This window comes from Xiphophorus couchianus, chromosome 13 (assembly GCF_001444195.1).
Source record: "Xiphophorus couchianus chromosome 13, X_couchianus-1.0, whole genome shotgun sequence".
In the NCBI taxonomy this organism is placed as follows: Eukaryota; Metazoa; Chordata; class Actinopteri; order Cyprinodontiformes; family Poeciliidae; genus Xiphophorus; species Xiphophorus couchianus.
In genome coordinates this window covers 5,929,194-5,950,726 of record NC_040240.1, presented here as the reverse complement: position 1 = coordinate 5,950,726, position 21,533 = coordinate 5,929,194, and the positions used below count along the sequence as shown (strand labels likewise).

At 40.9% G+C, this 21,533-nt stretch overlaps 2 protein-coding genes across 2 annotated transcripts; one reads left to right on the top strand and one right to left on the bottom strand.

Annotated features, from left to right (window-relative positions):
• The first annotated feature begins 801 nt into the window (after nt 1–801).
• On the top strand, nt 802–8,752 carry LOC114156362 (sodium-dependent neutral amino acid transporter B(0)AT3-like). The gene is made up of 12 exons (XM_028036742.1): nt 802–1,106; nt 1,573–1,713; nt 2,774–2,911; nt 3,356–3,537; nt 4,706–4,816; nt 4,916–5,028; nt 5,219–5,347; nt 5,442–5,598; nt 5,745–5,949; nt 6,029–6,188; nt 7,439–7,601; nt 8,274–8,752. Exons 1-12 carry the CDS (start codon nt 965–967, stop codon nt 8,490–8,492), a joined length of 1,860 nt encoding a protein of 619 aa, XP_027892543.1. The 5' UTR covers nt 802–964; the 3' UTR covers nt 8,493–8,752.
• A 12-nt stretch (nt 8,753–8,764) lies between these two features.
• tert (telomerase reverse transcriptase) lies at nt 8,765–20,447 on the bottom strand. The gene is made up of 16 exons (XM_028036740.1): nt 20,164–20,447; nt 16,761–18,042; nt 16,267–16,456; nt 16,025–16,178; nt 15,791–15,958; nt 15,517–15,678; nt 14,488–14,589; nt 14,309–14,394; nt 14,115–14,231; nt 13,959–14,030; nt 13,672–13,860; nt 12,808–12,934; nt 12,027–12,088; nt 11,580–11,704; nt 11,358–11,495; nt 8,765–9,506 (listed from the first exon to the last, which is right to left on the bottom strand). Exons 1-16 carry the CDS (start codon nt 20,377–20,379, stop codon nt 9,403–9,405), a joined length of 3,294 nt encoding a protein of 1,097 aa, XP_027892541.1. The 5' UTR covers nt 20,380–20,447; the 3' UTR covers nt 8,765–9,402.
• Nucleotides 20,448–21,533: the final 1,086 nt, after the last annotated feature.

Genomic DNA, 21,533 nt, shown 5'->3' with positions numbered 1-21,533 from the left:
GTGTATCCTCCATTTTATTGCACTACTAAAAACTTAGCAGTTTTATCGTCTAGGCAAGAATTATGCTTTGTTTTTTTTAAACTATTACACAGGAACTAAAAAAAAAAACACACACGAGTTAAAAGTTTAAAAAGTGACACTTTTATCTAACCTGAAAACGGATATCAAAATTCCCACTCCCCATAAAGTGACACAAGATGCCAGCTTTTTTGTTTCTCCTGCTTTGTTACATGTACATAAAGTAGCAACAGCTGCTTCACTGGATTGGACATTCTGATCTGTGGTCTGTTCTGAGCAGCCGAACCACAATACGCAATTACAACTTGTCCTGCACTGCAGATGCTCAACAGATTAGCCGTAAGTGGGAAAAGTAAAGAAAGAAAACCTTTAAAAATATATAGAAAAAAATTACCTCATTTGTGTAAAGTCTTTTTCTTTTTTTTTCCTTTTTGTTATGTTCCGACTCGGTCGGAATGTGCCCGACATTCCCGACCGAGCACGGACATGGCCCGCGGTCGGGGAGAGCTGCGGTCACGATGCCTCTGTGCGATCGGTTCTTCCTCACGCAGATGTCGTTCACTGCAGCGCGCAGCATCACCAGGTTATCCATTAATTAGCTGGGAACACTCCAATTTTGAACACGGAGGGAGGTTTAACCACTAAATCACTCGTGCTGTGTGCTCTCACTCCCTGTTTGTGACCTGATTTCACCATAAAAAAAAAAGAAGATCCAATAAAAAGCTGCTGCTCTTGAGTCAGAAGCTGTAGTTCCATTGGAGGAGAGGCAGATAAAGGACAGGGAGAGGAGCTCCGGGAATCACTCTGACAAGACCGCTCCGGACTGTGAAATCTGGACCAAATCAGAACTACCTGCATGAGGGAATAAGACCTGGGTTAATACAACAACTGCGACCTTGTTGAGCCTTCTTTCTTTGGGAGGGAGGTTTATTTGCATTATCCAAGGATGGGGGAAGAAAAGAATTCTGCTACGGAGGAGAGACCCAAATGGGACAACAAGGTCCAGTACCTGCTGACATGCATTGGCTTTGCGGTTGGGCTTGGCAACGTGTGGCGGTTTCCCTACCTGTGCCAGATCTATGGAGGGGGTGAGGATGCTGCCTTTGAGTTCCTCGTATCTCATGTGTGTCTGGATTTCTGACATCAGGAGGACAGGTGTTCGGATCAATGCGCCCAACTTCTGTGTTTACTTCCTCATAGTTCCCAGGGTGGTATGTCAAAAGCTAAAGAGTTCCAGAGAACAGGTGAAGTTGTGCAAGCAGGCATTTCCAGTAAAAGGTGCTCAGCCTCTATCAACTTTACATATTGACTCTGAGATTTAGATTCGCACGGGGAGGATCTTGCGTTTTTGTGTAACTGCCTCAGAATGATTAGCCGGTGAAGTGTTCATGGGTTCTTGGTTACAAATCTAGTTTTCTCAGAAAAAAAAAGCCCCTGTTATTGGCACAAACATTCACTTCATACTTTAGTTAAAACATATCAGAATTGTTATGATTTATTGTATAACGATAAAGCCTCCCAGCCTTGAGGTCTCAGTTTTCATGGTGTTATCAGGTGCATTCCTCATCCCGTACCTGGTTGCGCTGGTGTTCGAGGGCCTCCCCCTGCTGTACCTGGAGCTGGCGATCGGACAGAGGCTCCGCATGGGCAGCATCGGCGTTTGGAACAACATCTCTCCGCTGCTGGGTGGAGTCGGTGGGTGGAAGTTCAGCTCCTAATCCTGCGGGATGCATCCTTGCTTAGCATTTGTTCGTTTCGTGGAGTTAAAATTTTAGAACGATTTAAAACAGGTTTGTCCAAAGTGTGAGCCGGGGGCCACTCTTCTGATTTTGTGTGGCAGCAATTTGAAAATGAGTCAAATTTGCCATCAGGTGGCCGATGCCGACGGAAACTTTTTAGTCTTTAAATTAAGGCAAAACTTTTTACCCAAAAATGTCCGTTTTTTTTTTCTTGACACAGTAAGAATGACTTAAGATGCAAAGTATGTATCACTCCTTGTGCATTCAGCGAATAAGTGACTTTTACTCAATGGCAGACTCAAATATGATTTTAATGAATTTATTGAGGTCGGTCAAAAACAGTAATACAAACTGTAATCAGTCAAATTACAGCCTATATCGATACAGTCAAATACAGGATTTGACTGTATTTTATACAGTTATAAAGCTATTTTTATTATGAAAATATTACTTTCATAATTTGAAAGAGTGAACCAAATTATATTCTTATCCTGGAAAATAGACGTAATTTTATTTTAAATTTTGCCAAAAGGTTTTTTTTCGTTTGTTTTTTTTCCCTCGCGGGGAAGAAGCTTATAAATGATTGAAATGATTAAGATGATTATGACTGAAACTTGAGCCCAATGTAAAGTACAAAAATACCTTGACCTAATACCTTACCTGTCTAATAGGTTATATTTCAGTTAATAATTAAAGCAAGTTAGATATAACTCTATGTCCATTGCGGCTCTAGCAATGGCCTCTGGTTCTGATAAACCTTTAGGTTAACTAATATTAAATACACCACAAAATAAGCTTGAAAATGCTTATTGCTTGTTTGAGCCAACTACTAAAATCCCAGTTTTCAAGGCAAACGTTGCACATTTTGATAGCAGCTCTTTGAAAAATTACAATAAGTTTGATAAGAAGTTGTTTACTTGTGGTATGAAAGCCCGTTTCGTGTTCGGCTACACTGTTTCCTCAGACTTCTTTGGAAAAACCCCTTCCGACTGACTGTTTTTCTTCCTTGTGTTCAGGCATTGCCTCCATGGTGGTGTCATTCCTGGTCTCCATGTTCTACAACACCATCATAGCCTGGGTGCTCTGGTACTTCTTTCACTCTTTTCAAAACCCGCTGCCATGGAGCCAGTGTCCTTTGAATGATAACCTAACAGGTGAGGAAAAATAACAACAAAAAAAAAAGTCCACGTTGGTGTCGTGTTGTTGCTTTGGATACCTTTTATTGAACGCAGTGTAATAATAATAAAAGAATAACGATTCACTAGGAAGTTTAAAGCACAGTGGTGCCAGTGGAAGTTGTCCGAGAGGGTGGGGGAATTTGCTTTGAGAAGATCGTTTAAGCTGAAAACTACAGTTAGGGATTACCACTTAACAGCCGAGTTAACCATCAATCTTTGAGCGGCAATTATTTTTGATGGATTTATTATACTGGCAGGTGAACTGCTTTATGACACCAAGAGTTATTGATTTAAATGTGTTTTCTTTTAAACCTATCCTGTAAGGAAATCAGAAGTAATTTTAAGTAAAAACATCACCTAAAGTTGTTCTTTCTTTTAATATCCCAGTTATTGTGTTATGGGTGTGGTGTGTTCCCATAGGCTACAGCCTCGAGTGTGAGAAGAGCACTCCGGTGAATTACTTCTGGTACCGCGAGACGCTGAACATCACCGAAGACATCGAGATCAGCGGCTCGCTGCAGTGGTGGATGGTCATCTGTCTGGCCACGGCCTGGTCCGTCATCTACATCTGCTTCATCAAAGGCATCGACTCCGTGGGAAAGGTCAGCACGCAAAATCTGTGATTTGGCATGGGCTGCTGGCTGGTACCAAGACGCAGCCAGGTTTTAAAAAGTCAATGTTTCACAATTTTGTGAGATTCTAGAGAACCTGTCGAAATATTTTTCCATCGTTTCATGGAAACAGTTGAATTAATCCTGTTAATGTAACTCTGGTTTAAAAATACAGTGAGGAAACTACGAGCAATGTGCCACTTGCAGGCAAGTTACTTGAGCTGTTTCCTCAACTAAGTACCAGTTTTTGTACTCTCAGTGATACTCTGAGTGATACTCAGTGATATCACAGTATCTCAGTGCTGTTTTTTTTACTTCTCTGTAAAAAACAGAGAAGTACTACCACACTACATGCTAGGTATTTTTACCCCTTCACCAATTTGTACCTTCGTAGTTTTGGTCATTTTCCAGTGGTGGGCACACGTTCGCTAATCGGCTAATGGGCTAACTGTGGAGCTAATTTTGTGCGTTAGCAGTTTTTGCTAATTTTGAGAACATTTAGTGCGGCTAGCTTCCTCTTGCTTGTTTTATACGACTAAATTCTGATTTATTCTGCTATTTTGTGAACTTTCTGTTGAAAAATGATTGAAATCTGTGTTGAAGTTTTGGTCATAAGCCGTAAAAGATTTCTTCTAGTCGTAGACATTTACACTCGTTCTTATTTTTAAGTGGGTGAAAGCTATACTCATGAGTTTCGCTTTTAACTTATTTATTTTTTCCAGAAAGCTCTGAGAAAATTGCAAATATACAACAAATGAACGAACGAGATACAGAATAATTCAACACCACCATAAACAACCAGGAGTGTTAATGAAGTACATGAAAACATTCACCTATATGAATTAGATTGAGAGCACCCTCACATTCTCATTGTGACGCGTTGGATTTCAATATTGCTGAATGTAGCGCTTCAACAGTAGATCCTGCCAATATCTTTTTGGCAAGATATTGATAGTGATCTGCAATATTTTTAGATCACTGTAAAATCAGTTAATAAATGTTATGTAACCTTTTTTTTTCTGAAACAATGAAATGATGGTAATTGACTAAAGGTCATCTGATAGCATTCCGCACCTACTGCAGATGAATAAACAACTACGGTACCTTTGATTTAAATGAAAACCAGAATCTCTTATCGAGATGTTTTGAACCTTTTCAGGCTGTGTATGTGACGGCCACATTCCCTTACCTGGTTCTGACCATATTCTTGGTCCGTGCCCTCACTCTGCCTGGAGCTACTGATGGGCTGCAGTACCTCTTCACTCCTGACGTGGGTTTGCCCGTGACATAACATGTTTTGTACCCTAGACAAAAACAAAACAAAACCAAAAAAACAGGTGTAATTGATATGTTGTTCTCCTTACTGCAGTGGGAAATACTTAAGAGCCCCCAGGTTTGGTTAGACGCTGCAACCCAGATCTTCTTCTCTCTTTCTGTGGCTTTCGGAGGTCTAATAGCATTCTCCAGCTATAATCCAGAGAGGTGAGGCATCAAACAACAGGTCAAGTTGAGAGGCAGGTCAGTTGCCTCTCAACTTGATATGCCTCAAGTTGAGAGGCAACTTGGGGCAGATCAAGTTAATGGGGGGGGCACCCCCAGTATTGGGGGTCCCCCACCCACCCACTATTGGGGGTGGGGGACCTCAGCTTTATTTTTTTTTCTTGACTTTTAGGAATGACTGTGAGAGAGATGCTCTTGTTGTGGGAATAACAAACAGTGCCACATCCCTCTATGCATCCATTCCCATTTTTTCCATCCTGGGGTTCAAAGCTAGGACTGGCTTCAACACCTGTCTAGAAGAGTACGTTTGCGTGGCTATCTGTGGTTGCTTCTACGGAGAATGAAGTGTGGCCCAGCGAAATTTGTAGAAATAGCGTCTCTAATCTCGTCTACAGGAACATCCTGACTCTGACTAACCACTTTGACATCGCAGAACGAAACATGACACTGGAAAACTACGACCAGTGGTTTGATTACTTAAATCTGACACATCCAGGAGAAATATCTTCTTTACCCTTAAGGGTCTGTGATCTACAGGAGTTTCTTGATCAGGTACTCTTGTTTTCTGCACTCCTCTTGTTCAATCATGCCACACACTATGATCCTTTGTGTTGCTCCTTGTCCTGTAAAAGACTAAACATTCTTTTTGTACATGATGAAGCATTTTCTCCTGCCTGACTTTAATCTCCTTCTCCAAGAGTGCTTCTGGAACAGGCCTGGCCTTCATTGTATTCACAGAGGCAGTCTTAGAGATGCCTGGGTCCCAGGTCTGGGCCATATTGTTCTTCGTTATGCTCTTCAGTCTGGGACTGTCCTCCATGTTTGGCAACATAGAGGGAATCCTCACGCCTCTCAAGGAGCTCAAACTGGTCCCAAAGTGGCTCTCCCATGAAGTTTTGACAGGTGATTCAGCTTGTATCCGGTCTTATTCATGGAGGAACTGAACTCCCTCTCTGAATTAACATTTCCCTCACTTCTTTAGCGATCGTCTGTTTGGTCTCGTTTTTGGTTGGCCTCATCTTCACCCTGGGCTCCGGTAACTATTGGGTGGAGGTCTTCAACAGCTATGTGGGATCCGTACCGCTACTCATCATCGCATTTTGTGAGATTATCGGGGTCGCTTACATCCACGGAATGAAAACGTAAGGATTCCTCCATGTTCCCCATGGCCCCTCTTACAATCTTACACAACTATACAATTAAAAAAAATTGAGTTTGGTTAATTATTTCTGTATTGCAACAATGCTTCTTTGTGATAAATGTCATACCAATGGAAAGCCTGTTTATCGGCTTTTAAACGACATCACATTGGCAAGGAAAATTCATTTCTATATCGACAAAGTATTAGAGCCAAGTTAAGACAAAAACATTTTAAACTACAAGAAAAGAGTCACAATATTACAGGAACAAAGTCAGAATATTGTGAGAACAAAGTCATAGTATTACAAGAATTACAAGAGTAAAGTAGAATGACGATAAAGTCAAACTAATACCTTAATAGCATAAATAGAATAAAGTGATAACGAGATTAAAATAAGACAATGAAGTTGGAGTAATACGAGAATAAAGTCAAAGAAAAGACCTAATCTTGTAATACATCAACATCAGTGGTCACGAGAAGATCTGATAATCTTAATAACTATCAAAGTTTTTTTTTCTCATTGAAACAACTTTTTTCTATAAAAGGTTTAAATAAAAAGATTATTCCATAGTGGATTAGTTATGATCCATTGGATAGGATGATTAAAGGTCAAAGGTCAAATACAAAGATAAAATGAAAATTTTACAGTTTATGATTTTGACAAGCAGTGGCATGTCGGAGTACCTTACACTATCACCAAAGTCTGGCATCTCCTCCTTATAGTCACCAGCTTGGTCACACGTCATTGTGGGATGGCATCCTATTCTTGGATTCAAATTTCCCACAAGTCATCCAATGTAGTTCTAATGATTCCGCTGGCATGAAAAGCAGCACCCAGCTGAAAAATGCGTTCAATGGAGTTGAGGTGTAGAATATGAGCCGACCTTATGCTCCACTCTAAATTCTGAAGGTGGTCTCTGGAAATCCCAGCTTTGCTTGGAGAAGGCGCTGACATCTCGGAGTTTCGAGTTTGGTCCCTAAAAAGGGAAGATATGGGATATTTTCATGTCTCGCTGCATTGACATTGCCTCCACAAAAAGATTTTTTGACATTGACAGACAGGATATGGCAAGTTTTCATTACATCGTCCTTAGGAAGTGACATTGAAGGGGCAATAAAGAGACTTTGCTTAAATAATTATTACAGAGAATAATTCTTTAAGGACGAAAAATCAACCAAACATAAAGTTGCTTACCTTTTTGTGCAAATTACATAATCCTATCTTCCATACAATTCCGTTTCCTCTGACAGATTTAGTGAAGACATTTACTTCATGACTGGGAGGAAGCTCAACATCTACTGGAAGGCATGCTGGATGGTGATTAGTCCATTGCTGCTCCTGGTGGTTTTTGTTGCTTACGTGGCTCTCCAGGCTAATGCATATCCAACATATCCTGCATGGAACCCAGATTATGTAAGCAAGTCAACTTTTGCATGACATCATACTTACAGTTGGAAGTTTTTAATTATTGACTTTAAAATGGCATACACACACACACACACACACAAACACACAAAATTAAAACCTCAACAGACTCAACTTAACAAATTGTTAATAGTAGAAAAAAAATTCCTTGATCAACAAAATAGAAACATTTTCTTTCAGCTAAAACGAAGTGAAATCTATTTATCACTTGCCTCAAAAAAGTGACATCCCCAAGGTAGCTGGCTTTAAGCTTTAAAGGTACAGTGTGCGTCAGGTTTATGCTATGCTAGTTCTGCGCTCATTCTTTTGAAAATAAAATAACTTGCCGATTTCTGAACAGCCCAAATTTTCAAGAGCGATATATTCTTTTTTAGTTTTAACTAATGTACAGACACGAAAGGTAATATTGTACATATCAGGCCGTTTAACCTAACCGTAATGAGCAACACATGTCCTACTGTAAGAAGAAATTTAGCTTAGCGTAGAAAAAAAAATGTAATTTGCAATGTCACATTTATATTTCAGCCCAACCCATTTAAAAGCTATTAGTTATGATCAAAAAGATAGAAATATGGTTCATTCAGATCAAAAGTTCTTTCACTGCATTTATTTTCAAAGTATACTCCATTTTTCTGAGCTTCTGTATTTCTTTTTCCTTAGGACAAATTTCCTCAAACTGAGCCGAAGGAATACCCAAAGTGGGTGTTCGGCATAATCGTCCTCCTCATCGTTGTCCCCGTCCTTTCTATCCCTGGGGTGGCCGTCTACAACCTGATCTGCTGTGGAATTAAGAGGTCTTCTGCCAATGTTTCCCCCAACCCCTACAACAACGAAGCCTTTGAGATCGAAACACAGGAACGGAGGAAACAAAGCATTTAAAGGATGAACAGCATTTCCATCCAAAGTCGCCCATTATACTCCCATTAATTTGATTATGAAGATACATTTGAACTGGACATGTGAGATAATAAGAGACATATTTCTACACTTCAATCAATTTTCACACTTGAAAAGACTTTTATTTAACAGTGAATTCCTTCATATACTTTGCATGTCGGTGTAACATGTTCTGAAACAGAGACTCGATTCTTTTATTTGAAAAAGAGATTTCAAAGATTCTGTAATTCCAAATGTCAGAATTTTATTTTTTCAAATTGGATTTGGATGAGTTTATGAAATTGGCATAAAAAAAAGTAGAACATCATGTTGTTAGCATACTGTATTTGAATATTTTCTTCAGTGACATCATGCTTTCTATGTGGAAAACTACCACCACGATTAAACCAAAGTCCACAGACAAACAGTTCAGGGATAAACCCTTGGTAGCTGGGCGATGTTTAAATATTCATCTTTACAAGATTTCCTGTTGTTTAATAGGCCATGTTTATGACGCAGGTTTATCTCCTAAATGTTTTACACCATATGACTAAAGACTGTTTTCCTCCATGCGCTGGGAATAAAAACATCAATTCTTTGGCATGGTGACAGGGCAGTAAAACACCAGAGGTCCTCTCTGTCAACACCAGAAGAAACCCTTGCGTTTTCGTTTTGACATTTATATCCAATGACATTTGGGGAAACCATAACCCTCCCTCTGTCCCAGCTCGACGCTCAGGAAAAGAGCCGCAGCCGTCAACGGGGAAGGGATGGAAGTGTTGCGTTAGCCCGTCAGTTTCTGAAAACGCACCAAAAAAAGGAAGAAAAAAAGCCCGCAAAAGCGCACGCAGGGTCAGTAGGTTTCTGCTGGGACTGCGCACAGGGTGAAAACGTTCCCGCAGAGGGCTGCCGATTACATTCGGATGGCCAAGAAGTCCACGGGGGTCCTGGGGTTTGAGGCCTGACGAACCCTGGCCAGCCTCAAATCCCCCAGCCGTCGCTCCAGTCTGCGCTTCCCTGTCAGGAAGAGGAGAGCGGCGGATGAGGCGGCTTTTTCAATTCTATAGCAATACAATTAAACAATCCATCCAGTAAAATCAGATAAAAGCTGGCAATAAAAAGCAACTCAGGTTTTCATAGAAAGTCGTATTTTGATATTTTACCTTGGAATAACACCTGTAACGTAGTTCACACTTCAAACAATGGGCTTTCTTTTAACGGCAATAACTGCTTTCATGCAATTTATGGATAGCTTTCTTTGGCAACAACATGAGAAGTAAAGTTCTAATTCAACATATTTATCACAGAGTGGGGCAAAAAGCACATTATGGTAAGCAGTAGTGGTAAATTTGTTTGGAGATGAACAGTGTGTGTTAGCATGCGAGAAGTTGTTGGAAAAACTCACATTTGGCCGACATAGGTCCACTCACTTATAACTTTATTATGCCATCTTTAGCTTCACTATATAAGTAAGAATATTAAGTCAGGGTTCAAACTCAAATCCTCAGAATTAACAAATAAAACAGCGATTTATTATTGATGGGCAGGTAATCCAGCAAAGACGAGCAGAGAAGATCCTGCTGCGCTCTAGTTTTCCTCTTAGACCATCAGACACATGAAGAGAAAAAGTGGCTATTTATTTACTTATCCAACTGAAGACTTTGTTAGCCAACAAGTTAGAAAACAGTCAGGATTTTATAAGAAGGAAGAGTGTGGTAGCAATTACAAACCAGTATTAAAATACGCTAATTTGGAAATGACGTCATGTGACGATATGATGAACTAGTGGAAGCTAAAACTCAAACTTACTTCAAAACATTTAGGTATTGATCTACAAATTCATTCATTCAAACCCAGTTAAACTGAATGTAGATCTAGTTGTCATTAAGGATGAACTGTCACAACACTGATGGCAACATTTCATCTGCCCGATACTAAATGTGTAATGTTTGAATCCAACTCTCAGGGAAACAGATGGATGTTTTTATGACCTCTTGCGAATGTTGACATGTTTTGATAAATATGAAATTTTATTGCTTTGCTGACACTTGAAAGGAAAACACTGCAATGTTCAGGATGTGAGAAATGAGAAAAAGCTTTTCTCAATTGTGAAGTTTGATTAAAGTTGATCAGATTCATCTTTATCAGCTGATAATCACTAAACAGTCCCACTCTATTAAAATATTTTATCAGGTATAATTTTGAGGAAAAGTGCTCTATGAAAATGTAAAACATCTTGTCTGATTGGGTGTTTTGGTTTGTTTTTACTTTTACTAGGACACTCATGACTAAAATTATCAGACTCAACTGTTGCCACAGATTTCCAAATAAGTTGATTTGGCTGTATTAAATTTAGGGCTGCAACCATTAATTAATTAATTGCTTCATAAGTTATTTTGGCGATTAATCGGATTTTTAAAAAAGTCAGATTTCATTTCATTCTTCATTAAAACACTTTGGTTTATTTCGTGCAATATAAAAATTAGAAATAAATAATTAAATTCCTTTTTTAAAATAAGAAATCAAACATTTTATATCCTAAAATGTGAAATTATAGTATTTCTTTAGTTTATGCTTGATCATTTGTAGCAAAGGATTCATTTGCGACTTTTAACGACATGTGAAATTCTCGGCCCTTTCTGCTCGACTTCAACACAGAGACGTTACACTGCTTACTCAGATGATGCTCTAAAAATAAAAGCAGTAAAAGTTTTATCAAAATAACATGTTGGGTTTGTTTCGGGTTCGGGCCAATAGTCGGGTTAAGTTGGATTTTTTTTTAGGCCTGAACTAAACTCTACCTCACGTCATTGCTAAAACATTAACTACAATCATTTTCTTGGAAAATGATTCTCTGTGGACACAAACGTTTGTGTAGATGCGTCAGCAGGTCCCTGTAGAGCTGACGGTGTTGAGAGAGCACCAGCAGGAAGCTGAGACAGAAAAGCAGCTCCACCGCCTCGTATTGCACGATGCCTGTCTGGGCTTTACTGCCTAAAATTAGCCCTGAAGAAAAGAAAAAAAAACACGAAACTATGCAGGGAAGATCTAAATACGGTGCTTTTCTTAACTCTTTTGTGGAAATGTTACCCTTGTTGCTGGACCTGAGGAGCTTATTGGCATACTGAGCCATGTCCCAGATCATCTGCAGGAAGTAAAGCGGATTCTTCGCAACTGTTTGACCAAAGGGCAAACTCTGTGCACACACATGAAACCTGGAAAAAAATAAAGATAAAACTAACATTACCTTTAGATAAGTGTGTTCTGGGATTGACAGGCTGAACAATTAAGTTCCAGGTCAGAGCAGATATTGAGTAACAGCAGTTTAGTTTGGTATCGGTATTATCTTAATGAGGTTATTAGGTCGAGGTTGGTGAGTTTACATGGGGAAGGCATGCGAGTCATGCATGTCCTCCCTGACATGTTTAACATGCGGAAATCCTGACGATGCAGGCAGGAGATGGCCGAAGATATCTTGTGGGGCTTTAAACAAAAACACAAGGAATGCAGAAAGAGTCGCAACTCAGTTGTTTTTACCTGCATGCATGCAGCACCACCAGCTTGTAGATGTTCCTGTAGACCGCTTCAAGGGAGTTAGTCTAAAACGACGTGATCGTTTCGAAGCATGAAAGCAAAGAGAGAGAAATATTTTGTCATCTGTGAGTATTTCTGTTGTGCGTTGTACATTTCCTGTACTGTGCAGTACTGCAAGTCTAGTTCTCAACAATGTGCCGAGAGTCAAACCTGTTGGTTTAAATTCATGACAGTTGCTGGCCAACCTGCAGCATTTATGTTGGCCTGGTTACACCAAAACCAGTCCAACGCTCAGTAAAAACTCAAACCTTGCCATAGTTCGATATGGTGGGTGTGGATGAGCTTCGACTGATTGTCGGACCGCAGTCTGAAGGGGAGAACGGCGGCTTTCGCCTTAGATGTGAAACTGTGGGATGAATCTGGTCATTAGAGTTTGGCCGTTCATTTCACTAGTGTTTAGTGGACTTAGATAAGGTCGACCTATGAGGCATTTTGGGAGATCGGTCAATACTTGCATTCCGGCAATGGCAGAGGTAGAGAAGAAACCAATCTGACAAGCCGATATTGAGTATCAGCCAATCGCAGATCTCCCAAAATCAAGGAAATTAATACCGATTTCTCCACATCTATCCAGCCTAGTGTGATTGTTAAAGCTGCAACCAGCTGTGACAAAAAAAGGTCCAAGCCTTTCACTGGCTGTACATTTTTCTAGCATCTATCAGAGTAGAAACCCAAGTTGAGTTTTAACATTTCTAAAATTTTACAAGGTCCTTTCAACTCCAACCTTCAAGTCCAAGAAGAGAGGATGACATTTGAGCCTAAGGATGGCCATCAGCTTCCTCTTCATTTGGTGTCCAGCTGAATGGAAAGACCCCAGAGAGAGGGAGTATCGTAGAGACAGGCCAGCATAGCTGTAAGAGATAAAAAAGAATTAGATATATATATATGGATATAAAATGCATATTGTAAAAGATACATTTTTTACAATATAAATTTTTGTACATTGTAAATATACGATGGATGTAAAAGAAGAAGCTATACGTCTAGCTAGCTGGCTACTTTTCTTACAACCATCATGGTTAATTGCAAATTTGGCTATCTGTTAATATACCCTTGCTAGATAGCTGACTAAATTGCATAGTAAAAAAAAGCTATGCAGCTAGCATTTTTATTTCCCTCTAGCTGACGGATGTTTTTTTGTTACATCCATTATGGGTAAGTGGAATTTTATTGCCAGTTGACTAAACAATGTTCGAGCCATACAACTTATTTATTTGTGATTTGTTTGGGGGGGACATTTCCGTCGTGACGCAGGTTTTGAATTTCATTAACAACAGTCTTAAAGCAACCTTAAAAAGTCTTAAATCCGAGTTGTTGAAACCTGCAAAAACCCTGCGACGAAATTCAGTGTCACATCACAAGTGCTGCATTTTATTGTCATCTAAAAAAAAGACAAAAACCTTGGCAAAGCACTGAATGCCAGGAAAAACATCCTCCATACTAGCATGGGAGTCATTTACGACTTGGCGCAAAGTGCATGGAGGAAGAGGTCACACAGTTTACAAGAAACCATAAAGGAAAGGCAAAAAGTGCAATAACTTGAACCAAACAGACTGCAGATAATGGCTCAGCTGACGACAGGTTTCACCTTGAATAGTCTTTATAGACGTCCAGGGAGTGGGTGTCCAGCAGCAGCCCGCACCACGGGAAGAGACAGTGAGGAGGCAACATGCGAATGTCCGTACAGGAGCCCACACTTCCCGGTAGCTGGAAGTTGACCGCCACCTTTTGTGGATTGACCATTAGACCATACTGTGGTACTCCAGCCAGCAAGGTCCTGCACCCAGTGTTCCGAGTTCAGACTCATTTAAATTCATACGAGTGTTTATCTAAAAACAGATCATGAAAATGAGGTTTCTCATGTATGAGCCATACTTCAGAAAGGTTTGTGCTTGATGTTGGTCTGGAGTAATAAGGAGGAAGTCGTCCACCAATCTCATCAAACACCTGAGAACCAAAGAGACAAGTGAGATCCAAAAACACTGCCCCCTTCTGGAGAAGATGGACCACAACAGGAAGTTTCTGCCCTACCCTTTGCTTTTAGTGATGTCTTTGAATAGAACGTTCTCCATGTGGCCGTAACACAAACAACAGAGCAGACAGGACACGACCGATCCCTGAGGAATCCCTCGGCACTGGTGGTACGTCCTGCAACGCGCGGGGTCGTGCTTTGGAACAAGTGTATTAAACAAACCAGGATGTTTAGTAAGATAAGCATGACTTACTTCTTTCCATACTGAACTACGCTGCCTGTTAGCATTTGGGTGAAGAACTGTGAAGCTTCTTTGCCTCGGAGATCAGAGCAGAAATGCTGCAAAAACGGAGAAAAATTGAGGTTAATGTTGTGGGAAAATTTATTTAAATCCCAACATAAAAGAGCGTCAAATTGTAATCCAAGTCTCACTTGTTCTACTAGGATGGCATGGTGGAGTTTTGCACTCTTCTGCAACGACATTAAAAATCCCTTCATGTTGGTGGATCCCATGTTGTCCTCCAGAAAGTCTGCCTATGGCAACAAAAAATGACAGCAGAGAAAAACAGGCATTTTCTTTCCCCAAAGAAGAAAAGTGAAATGTGAGACACACTTTTGTAGTGGGCTCTGCTTTCCCCGAACGCCGCTAAAGAAATACAGATGCAGTGCTTCAAAAGTCACTCAGTTAGAAATTAGAGACCAACTGTGTGTGATTTAATCTAAAGTTGTGGCAAGAAGAAAAAAATAGTATATATAAAAAGTTCTGTTTGCACTTTGCCACAAACGTAAGGAACAGAGAATGCTAGTCTATATGTAAAAAGCTGCACCCAGTGTGAAACATGGTGGCAAGCAGCATCAGGGCTGCTTTTCTTCAGCAGCTACAATAGCACAGCTTACATCAACACATTCACATGTATTAGATTGACTTAGTCAAAGTTTATCAAGTTAGGAATCTGAGACCAGACGAGAGAATAGCCCAAAAAAAAAGAAAAAGGCATTTTTTTTTGTAAAATAAAATTTAAAAACAATGTGTCTATCACCTAAAACCCCTATTAGGTGTGTTAAAGTTAGAGGCTGTGACAAAATGCGATAGAGCTCTAGGGATGCAAATAGCATAAATATTGTACCAACAATGAATTGTTTTCTCCAGCATGGTCAACGTGTTTTATAAAAATAGATAAAAACAGATCGATGAAACAAACATAATTGGTAAGATTTTTTTACTGCAAGGATTAATAGTTGATTAAAATCAGCAAAATGAGACAAGAGTATGTTCATTTCATACTTATGATATTATATTGAGAATTGGTTGTAAACCAACTACATAAAGTAACTGTGCATATATGGTATATATCCTTCTATACCGTAAAATGATCCTTCTAGCTGCTAGAAGGATCATTTAAGATTCTAGCACTACACTAGTCACATAGCATAGTTATCCATGAAGTTAAATAACAGCACCTGTCTAACAAAGGCCTTTTTCAGGCCCTCGTGGGAATCTGCCCAGATCTTGGCATAGCGGCGGATGGTGAAGAGCTCATTCTGGACGGGACACAAGGCCTGGCCAATCACCTCTATGAGTTTGTCATGCGGCAGGCTCTCGTAGGCTCCGCTCACATCCACCTGTTAGACAAATAAGACACTGATACAAATCTTCCTCAGTTGTCATTTTACAAAAACAGGTATTTTGCAATAGCTTGAGAGAAAAACCAAACTATCAGAAGTTGTGACTCACTTTGACAAAGTAGAGCGGTTGCGGTCGGTCTTTTTGGGCTGGTGCCAGAGAGCTCAGCACCTTGTGAATATCCGTCATCCCCCACACCGTGGCGCCGAGGAGGGATGGAGTGGAGCGCACGCAGGCCCTCAGCATGTCCAGCAAGTCCCGCACCCGTGCCTGGAACAACTGCACGAGGAATTAAGTTACAGCTGTAACTTCCATAAGCTACGGTATCTAAAAGTCCCGGCGTACCCTCGTTTTGGGATCCGTTCCTATAACTCGTGTGATGGGCCTCATGCCGTCTGACTTGGGAATGAAACGAAGTCGGGAGATGACGGTGCCTTTGGGGAGAGACGCTGCCTGAGCAGGAGACAACTCCTCCATCTGACCTTTGGAGAGGTGACCTCTGTGAGAACAAATTTTTATTTTTAAATGAAGCTGTCTGTTCTGTATCCCAAACTCGGGTGTAATCAGAGAACCACCTCAGTACATACTTGAAAGCCAAGTCCTGAAGTTTGGTCCAGACTTCCTGTCGGTAGAACCTGATGGCGTTCTTCTGCCCCACGCTCTCCGTGGCATAGAAACAAGCGCGGACGAGACCCACGACAAAGCCGTCCAGCAGCCAGGTCAGGAAGTGACCCAGGATCTGCGTCCGGTACGCAAGCTCGCTGGGTGGGATTCGGCCTGAAAGTAAGACGAGCCAGTTCAGAACGTCAAAAACAAGAAGCGCAACTAAAACCGCACCAATCAGAGTTCTATGGCAAAGTTCACTTCAACCAAACCAAGACCTCGGCTTTTAGGCAAACCGGAGTTTGGTGTTTAGGTTCTCATCAGAGTTCAATTGTGCATTCAGACCTCCCCAAATGAACCGGACCTTCTAAGGACTAAACGGTGTGTGTAACAGAACCTTTGCTTGCATGAACTGCAGACATCTCTCAACCTTTCAATAACAAAAAAAATAGCATATCTGAGAGCATATCTGACTTACCGGTTTTACTGATCTTCAACCAGTCGCAGTCATTCACCTTCATGTTCCACATCAGCTCAGCCAGCGACAGCCTCTCAAACTTGCCGCTGTGGAGAAAAACCCTGGCTTTGGCGAAGAAATGGACCCGGTTGTGGTCCGAGCCCCACATCTCTCGCGGAATCACAGTAGAGAGGCATTCTCTGACGAACAGGAAGACCCGATGGGGCGCACAGTGTTTAGGTAATAGGGAGTTTAGCTCTCCGGGTCCAGTGTTACACTCTTCGACCAAAGGGCAGATTCTCTGAAGGATCTTGCTGTAAGGGCATTTCTTGTGTTGCCGTAACAGCCGACTAAAGAGGGGAACCATGTTGAAGAACCTCTGGGGAAGCTTTTTCGGTTTCCTCTCTAAGCCGTTCAAATACATCAAGCCCTCAAAGAAGACGACTCGTATCAAGTCTTTCCCTTGTAACCTTCTGGATCCATCGGTGCTCTTTTTCTTCCTGTTGAGAAGGAAGCTGTGCAGGCCTCTGCCGCCGTACAGGAATCCCAGCGTGCGGATAAAACATTGTGAGGGCGGCAAAGGAGGAAAAGCTCCTGACCGCCAACTGGGACCGCCCTCAGTTGATGGCAACTCAATTGTCTGTTTGAAACCAGTCGTCCCATTTTCCACATTCCTCCTAGACGTTGCTGGTTCCATAAACCTAGCCTGTCTTTCCTCAACCGTTTGCTCCTGATTGCTTTCTGTGTTTGCTAACCGTCTCCTCTTTCCTGAGGAAGTCCCCGTCTCCTCCTCCAGCTGATCGAGTCCCCTCTTTCTTCTTCTCTTGTTCCCTTTTTCCTTTCTTCTTCTCCTAATCTGGCACTGAGCCAGATTCTCAACCTCCTGTCTTCTCCTAAAGCGCCGTGACCTTTGATCTCTTCCAAACTGAGGCAAACTGCGCCCCCTAAGTCGAGGCTGAAGATGAAACCCACTCGAGGGTGGGCCCGTGGACACCCTGTCATACACCGGGACGCCGCACACCTGGAAAACGCACGAAGGTGGCACCGCCACGAATACGGAGCAGCTCTCCAGCAGGTAGCGTGTGATGTCTGTGCCCAGGCGCAAGGTGACTTTTTTCCACAGGTCACTGCCATGGACATAGGCGGCACTTTGGGTCACGTCTCCTTGGAATTTGAAGTGGTCTGCGTCCCGATCCTCCTGCGGCAGGGCCAGTAGGTTGTAGCCATGCGCCAGGACGTTTCTTCTTCTTTTCCTTTTCATGGTGTTGAGAACAAAAGCCAGGAGTTCTGGTAGAGTGCAAATCTAGCAACAATATAAAATAACTCATTGTTAGGAAAACCAAACCTCTCAATATGATTGAGGTTGTTTTTGCATCAAAAACATGACATATTTATATTCCACTTTGAAAAGGAATATAAGTACTTTCTCAAAGTACGGCTTATTTTCACAAGTTACATAACATCCTGTTACTGTGCAACTTTGCAACTGTGTATATAACTGTGTTATTGGCTCTTATATTAAAGAGGCTCAAAATCACACTTTTAGGATTAGGAGTTGGAGTTTTTCATTATAAAACATATAATAAATGAGCTATATTATAAAATACATTTTATTATAAAATGTATAAATTTACTAGAATGGCTTGAGTTAGGCCATTTTGACATATACCTATTTCGGCTTAGATAGTCCAACTGGCCTGAAGGATTTTATCTAGCAGGTGCTTTTGTTCTGTAAATAAGGCCATTACCTTATCAGTACCCTGTTAATGGCCTCAACGCATCTCACAGTTGCACAATTGTTCCTTAGACTTCGACTTCGACTGACTTTGTTGTCATTTTCAATGCACAGGGTGTATACAGAACGAAATTTCGTTGCATACGGCTCAGGATAATGTTTGAGGTTCCAATGTTGTGAGTAAAATAAAATACAGTATAAAATATGAATATAAATCTAAATATAAAATATAAAGTGCAGGACTGACAGTAAAATAGAAGTTATTTAGCTCTGTACATGTGCAAGGTATAAAGTGGAGACCAGTTTTTGAGTGCAGTCCAGTTAAGAGTTCAGCAGTCTGATGGCAAGTAGGAAAAAGCTGTTTCGGAACCAGGTGGGCCTGCACCGGATGCTGCAGAACCTCTTTCCAGAGGGCAGCAGGGAGAACAGTCCATGGTGGGGGTGTGAGGGGTCACTGATGATGTTTCGGCCTCAGGACACGCATCCTGCATCGATGGTTGACCTGACACTTCACCCTTTTGCCTGAGCTGGGTGTGGAAGGTTGTTGCCGAAGCAGTTTCTCCTTGTGTGCCTTCTTCTCACTCACATGAGAGTTACCGAACTCTTTTGCAAGCTCAACCAGGAAGTCCACCCGTCTCTCCTGCACCCCAATGCATGCCTGATAAAGCACAGGTGCATTCAGTGCTGCCATGTCAATCATGTTTGCCAGGTTTGCTGACCAGCTGTCACATAGTGATGGAACCTTGGTCACCCCCCGCAAGATAACGACTGAAATAAATGCCATTAGTTCTTGTGAACTAAATAGGTGAAGCAGTCACCTATTTATCCTCCACAGCACAAAAGGCTGCATGCAAATTTGCATGTGCAAAGTCTCCCAGATTTCTTTTGCTTACACTTTTTGCATGATTTTTTTGAGGTGGATCAACACAATTAATTTGGTTAGTTTATTTCTAAACTGTCATGTTATACCCTCTTAGCTTTATTTCAAAGAGAAACATTACTCATTTCTTTTAGAAAAACCTTTGCATATTTTTTGAAACAGATTGTATGTTTTGCAAACTCTATGTACATTTGGCAAAATGACCTGGATAATGCAGCACAACATCATGGATCAGCTGCAAAAGGTCACATCTCTCCCAAAACACTTCATGTATGCTTCAAAACTAAACTGAAGAGCACTACCTACAGGAGATCTGATCTCCTGCAGGTATCATAGATACCCACCCCCAACATGGACTATTCACACTCCTACCTTCTGGCCTGACGGTCAACGACCACATTTACAATTGAAGAAGGGATGCTAATTTGAGCCATCAGAGTCGTCAGGGTGGACTCCGGCCTTTTGGCCCTGTTGAGCCGATATGGGAAGGACTCGAAAACCGTATCATCCTAGTGTTAATAAAAATCTGAAAAGTGTGAATTTGAGCCTCCTTATTATAGCAGTCAATAAAATTCAGGACAACTAAATGAATTTAGAAGTACCCAATGTTTTTTGAGTTATGCACTACTTTGTGCCATTACATAAAAAGCATTCAAACATGCACTTGTTACATGGAGGAAAAAGGTCAAAGTGTATGAATATTTTTGGAAGACACTGTATTATCTTCCACCAGTAGTCAATATTTAGAATGTGTCGATAATGAAGAGGGTTGTTGTGCCCTCTTCATAAAGCTGCTGAGTTCATCTCACCTCGCTGCAGCTGGGACTCTGCTGTAGCTCCTTATCAAAGCACACAAACACACCTCTGACAAACGTTTTGAAGCGGTTCGGGTCAACCTGCTCAACCAGAACCGGCTTCTTTCCTTCCTTGAACTCGATGCTGTCAGCGAACTCCTCCAGCGTCTGTATGTGCCGATACAGAGACCGGAGAATGTTCAACACGGCGGACATATCAGCCGCAGACATAATGACTTAAAGCCCCCTAACTCACGGTGGACACGGACCCCGTTATGTTGGCTAGCAAACAAACTACTTCCTGCCTTGAGGTATTGAGTTCGCCCGCCCGCCTTGCCGTTAGCCAATGAGGATTGGGTTTCCATATTCGTCCAATCAGAAAGCCTCCTACTTCAACGGTGAATCCGGCGTTCACCAATCGCCAACAAGAAAATGTTTGTTGTCATAGATCCCCGTTATGATGAATAGTCGCACGTGAAAGTAAATTAAAATAAATTAATATAAATTAATATAAATTAATTTAATTAAAATAAATTAATTTAAATTAATTTAAATTAAGTAAATTAATTTAAGTAATTAATTAATTACACTTTTAACTGCTTTAAAGCAGTTTAAAGTGCTTTACATGGTTAAAAATAAATTTAAGTACTTAATGTTATTAAGATTGAAATATTTCTATTGTCACAATTTTTTAAACAGACATCACTGAAAGACAGAAAATTACTATTTACTGAAAAAGCTGCATGGGTAGAAAGGTGGTAGCAAACACATCTCGCAACTCTGCAAGGACAAGTAGGTAGACATGACGTAAGGATTCTGTGCATTTGTGAATTATAAAACTGTTTTAGTTCCATATAAAGGTTGCTAAAACTACGAACATCCCAGAAGAAAATCCAGTAAAACCCTTCAGCATACCATACATGAATTTAGAATAATCAAACACGGAATGAAGCAGCAATGATATTTTGTGGCTCATTTAAGCGATAAAAGATGTAAAAAGAAAAGACACATTTCCACATATCACCTCTGATGTCCACCGGACTCTCAGCTGCCATGTCAACTGTCAAACTGAAGGACACGTGTTCAGTTTTCTTGAATGAAATTACTTTGAAGGAAGATTTTGTCATTTCATTGGTAGAGCTATGTAGGAAGTGACATTAATGTTCCAGATGTACATACAGTATGATTAACAATTTGATAGTTGTCATCTGTAAATTTCTAAATGACCACAAGAGGGAGTAACAATATTAGCAACAGTGTTAAAAGTGCAATTGCATAAGAAGTTAATGTCCGGGCTCAAGTTTTCATGGTCCATAGACAATCCTGAATCCATGGTTTGGAATGACAGAGAGGAATATTACAGCATAACATTAAAACGGTGTTTG

What these genes read in the sequence shown, in the direction of transcription:
- LOC114156362 (XM_028036742.1), top strand. Translation starts at nt 965, where the DNA reads ATGGGGGAAGAAAAGAATTCTGCTACGGAGGAGAGACCCAAATGGGAC. An exon ending in TTTGAATGATAACCTAACAG is followed by an intron (nt 2,912 to 3,355) that starts GTGAGGAAAAAT and finishes GTGTTCCCATAG; the next exon opens with GCTACAGCCTCGAGTGTGAG. An exon ending in CTGCATGGAACCCAGATTAT is followed by an intron (nt 7,602 to 8,273) that starts GTAAGCAAGTCA and finishes CTTTTTCCTTAG; the next exon opens with GACAAATTTCCTCAAACTGA.
- tert (XM_028036740.1), bottom strand. Translation starts at nt 20,379, where the DNA reads ATGTCTGCGGCTGATATGTCCGCCGTGTTGAACATTCTCCGGTCTCTG. An exon ending in CTCTCTTCTTGGACTTGAAG is followed by an intron (nt 12,089 to 12,807) that starts GTTGGAGTTGAA and finishes ACGTCGTTTTAG; the next exon opens with ACTAACTCCCTTGAAGCGGT. An exon ending in GTGGTGCTGCATGCATGCAG is followed by an intron (nt 11,705 to 12,026) that starts GTAAAAACAACT and finishes ATTTTTTTCCAG; the next exon opens with GTTTCATGTGTGTGCACAGA.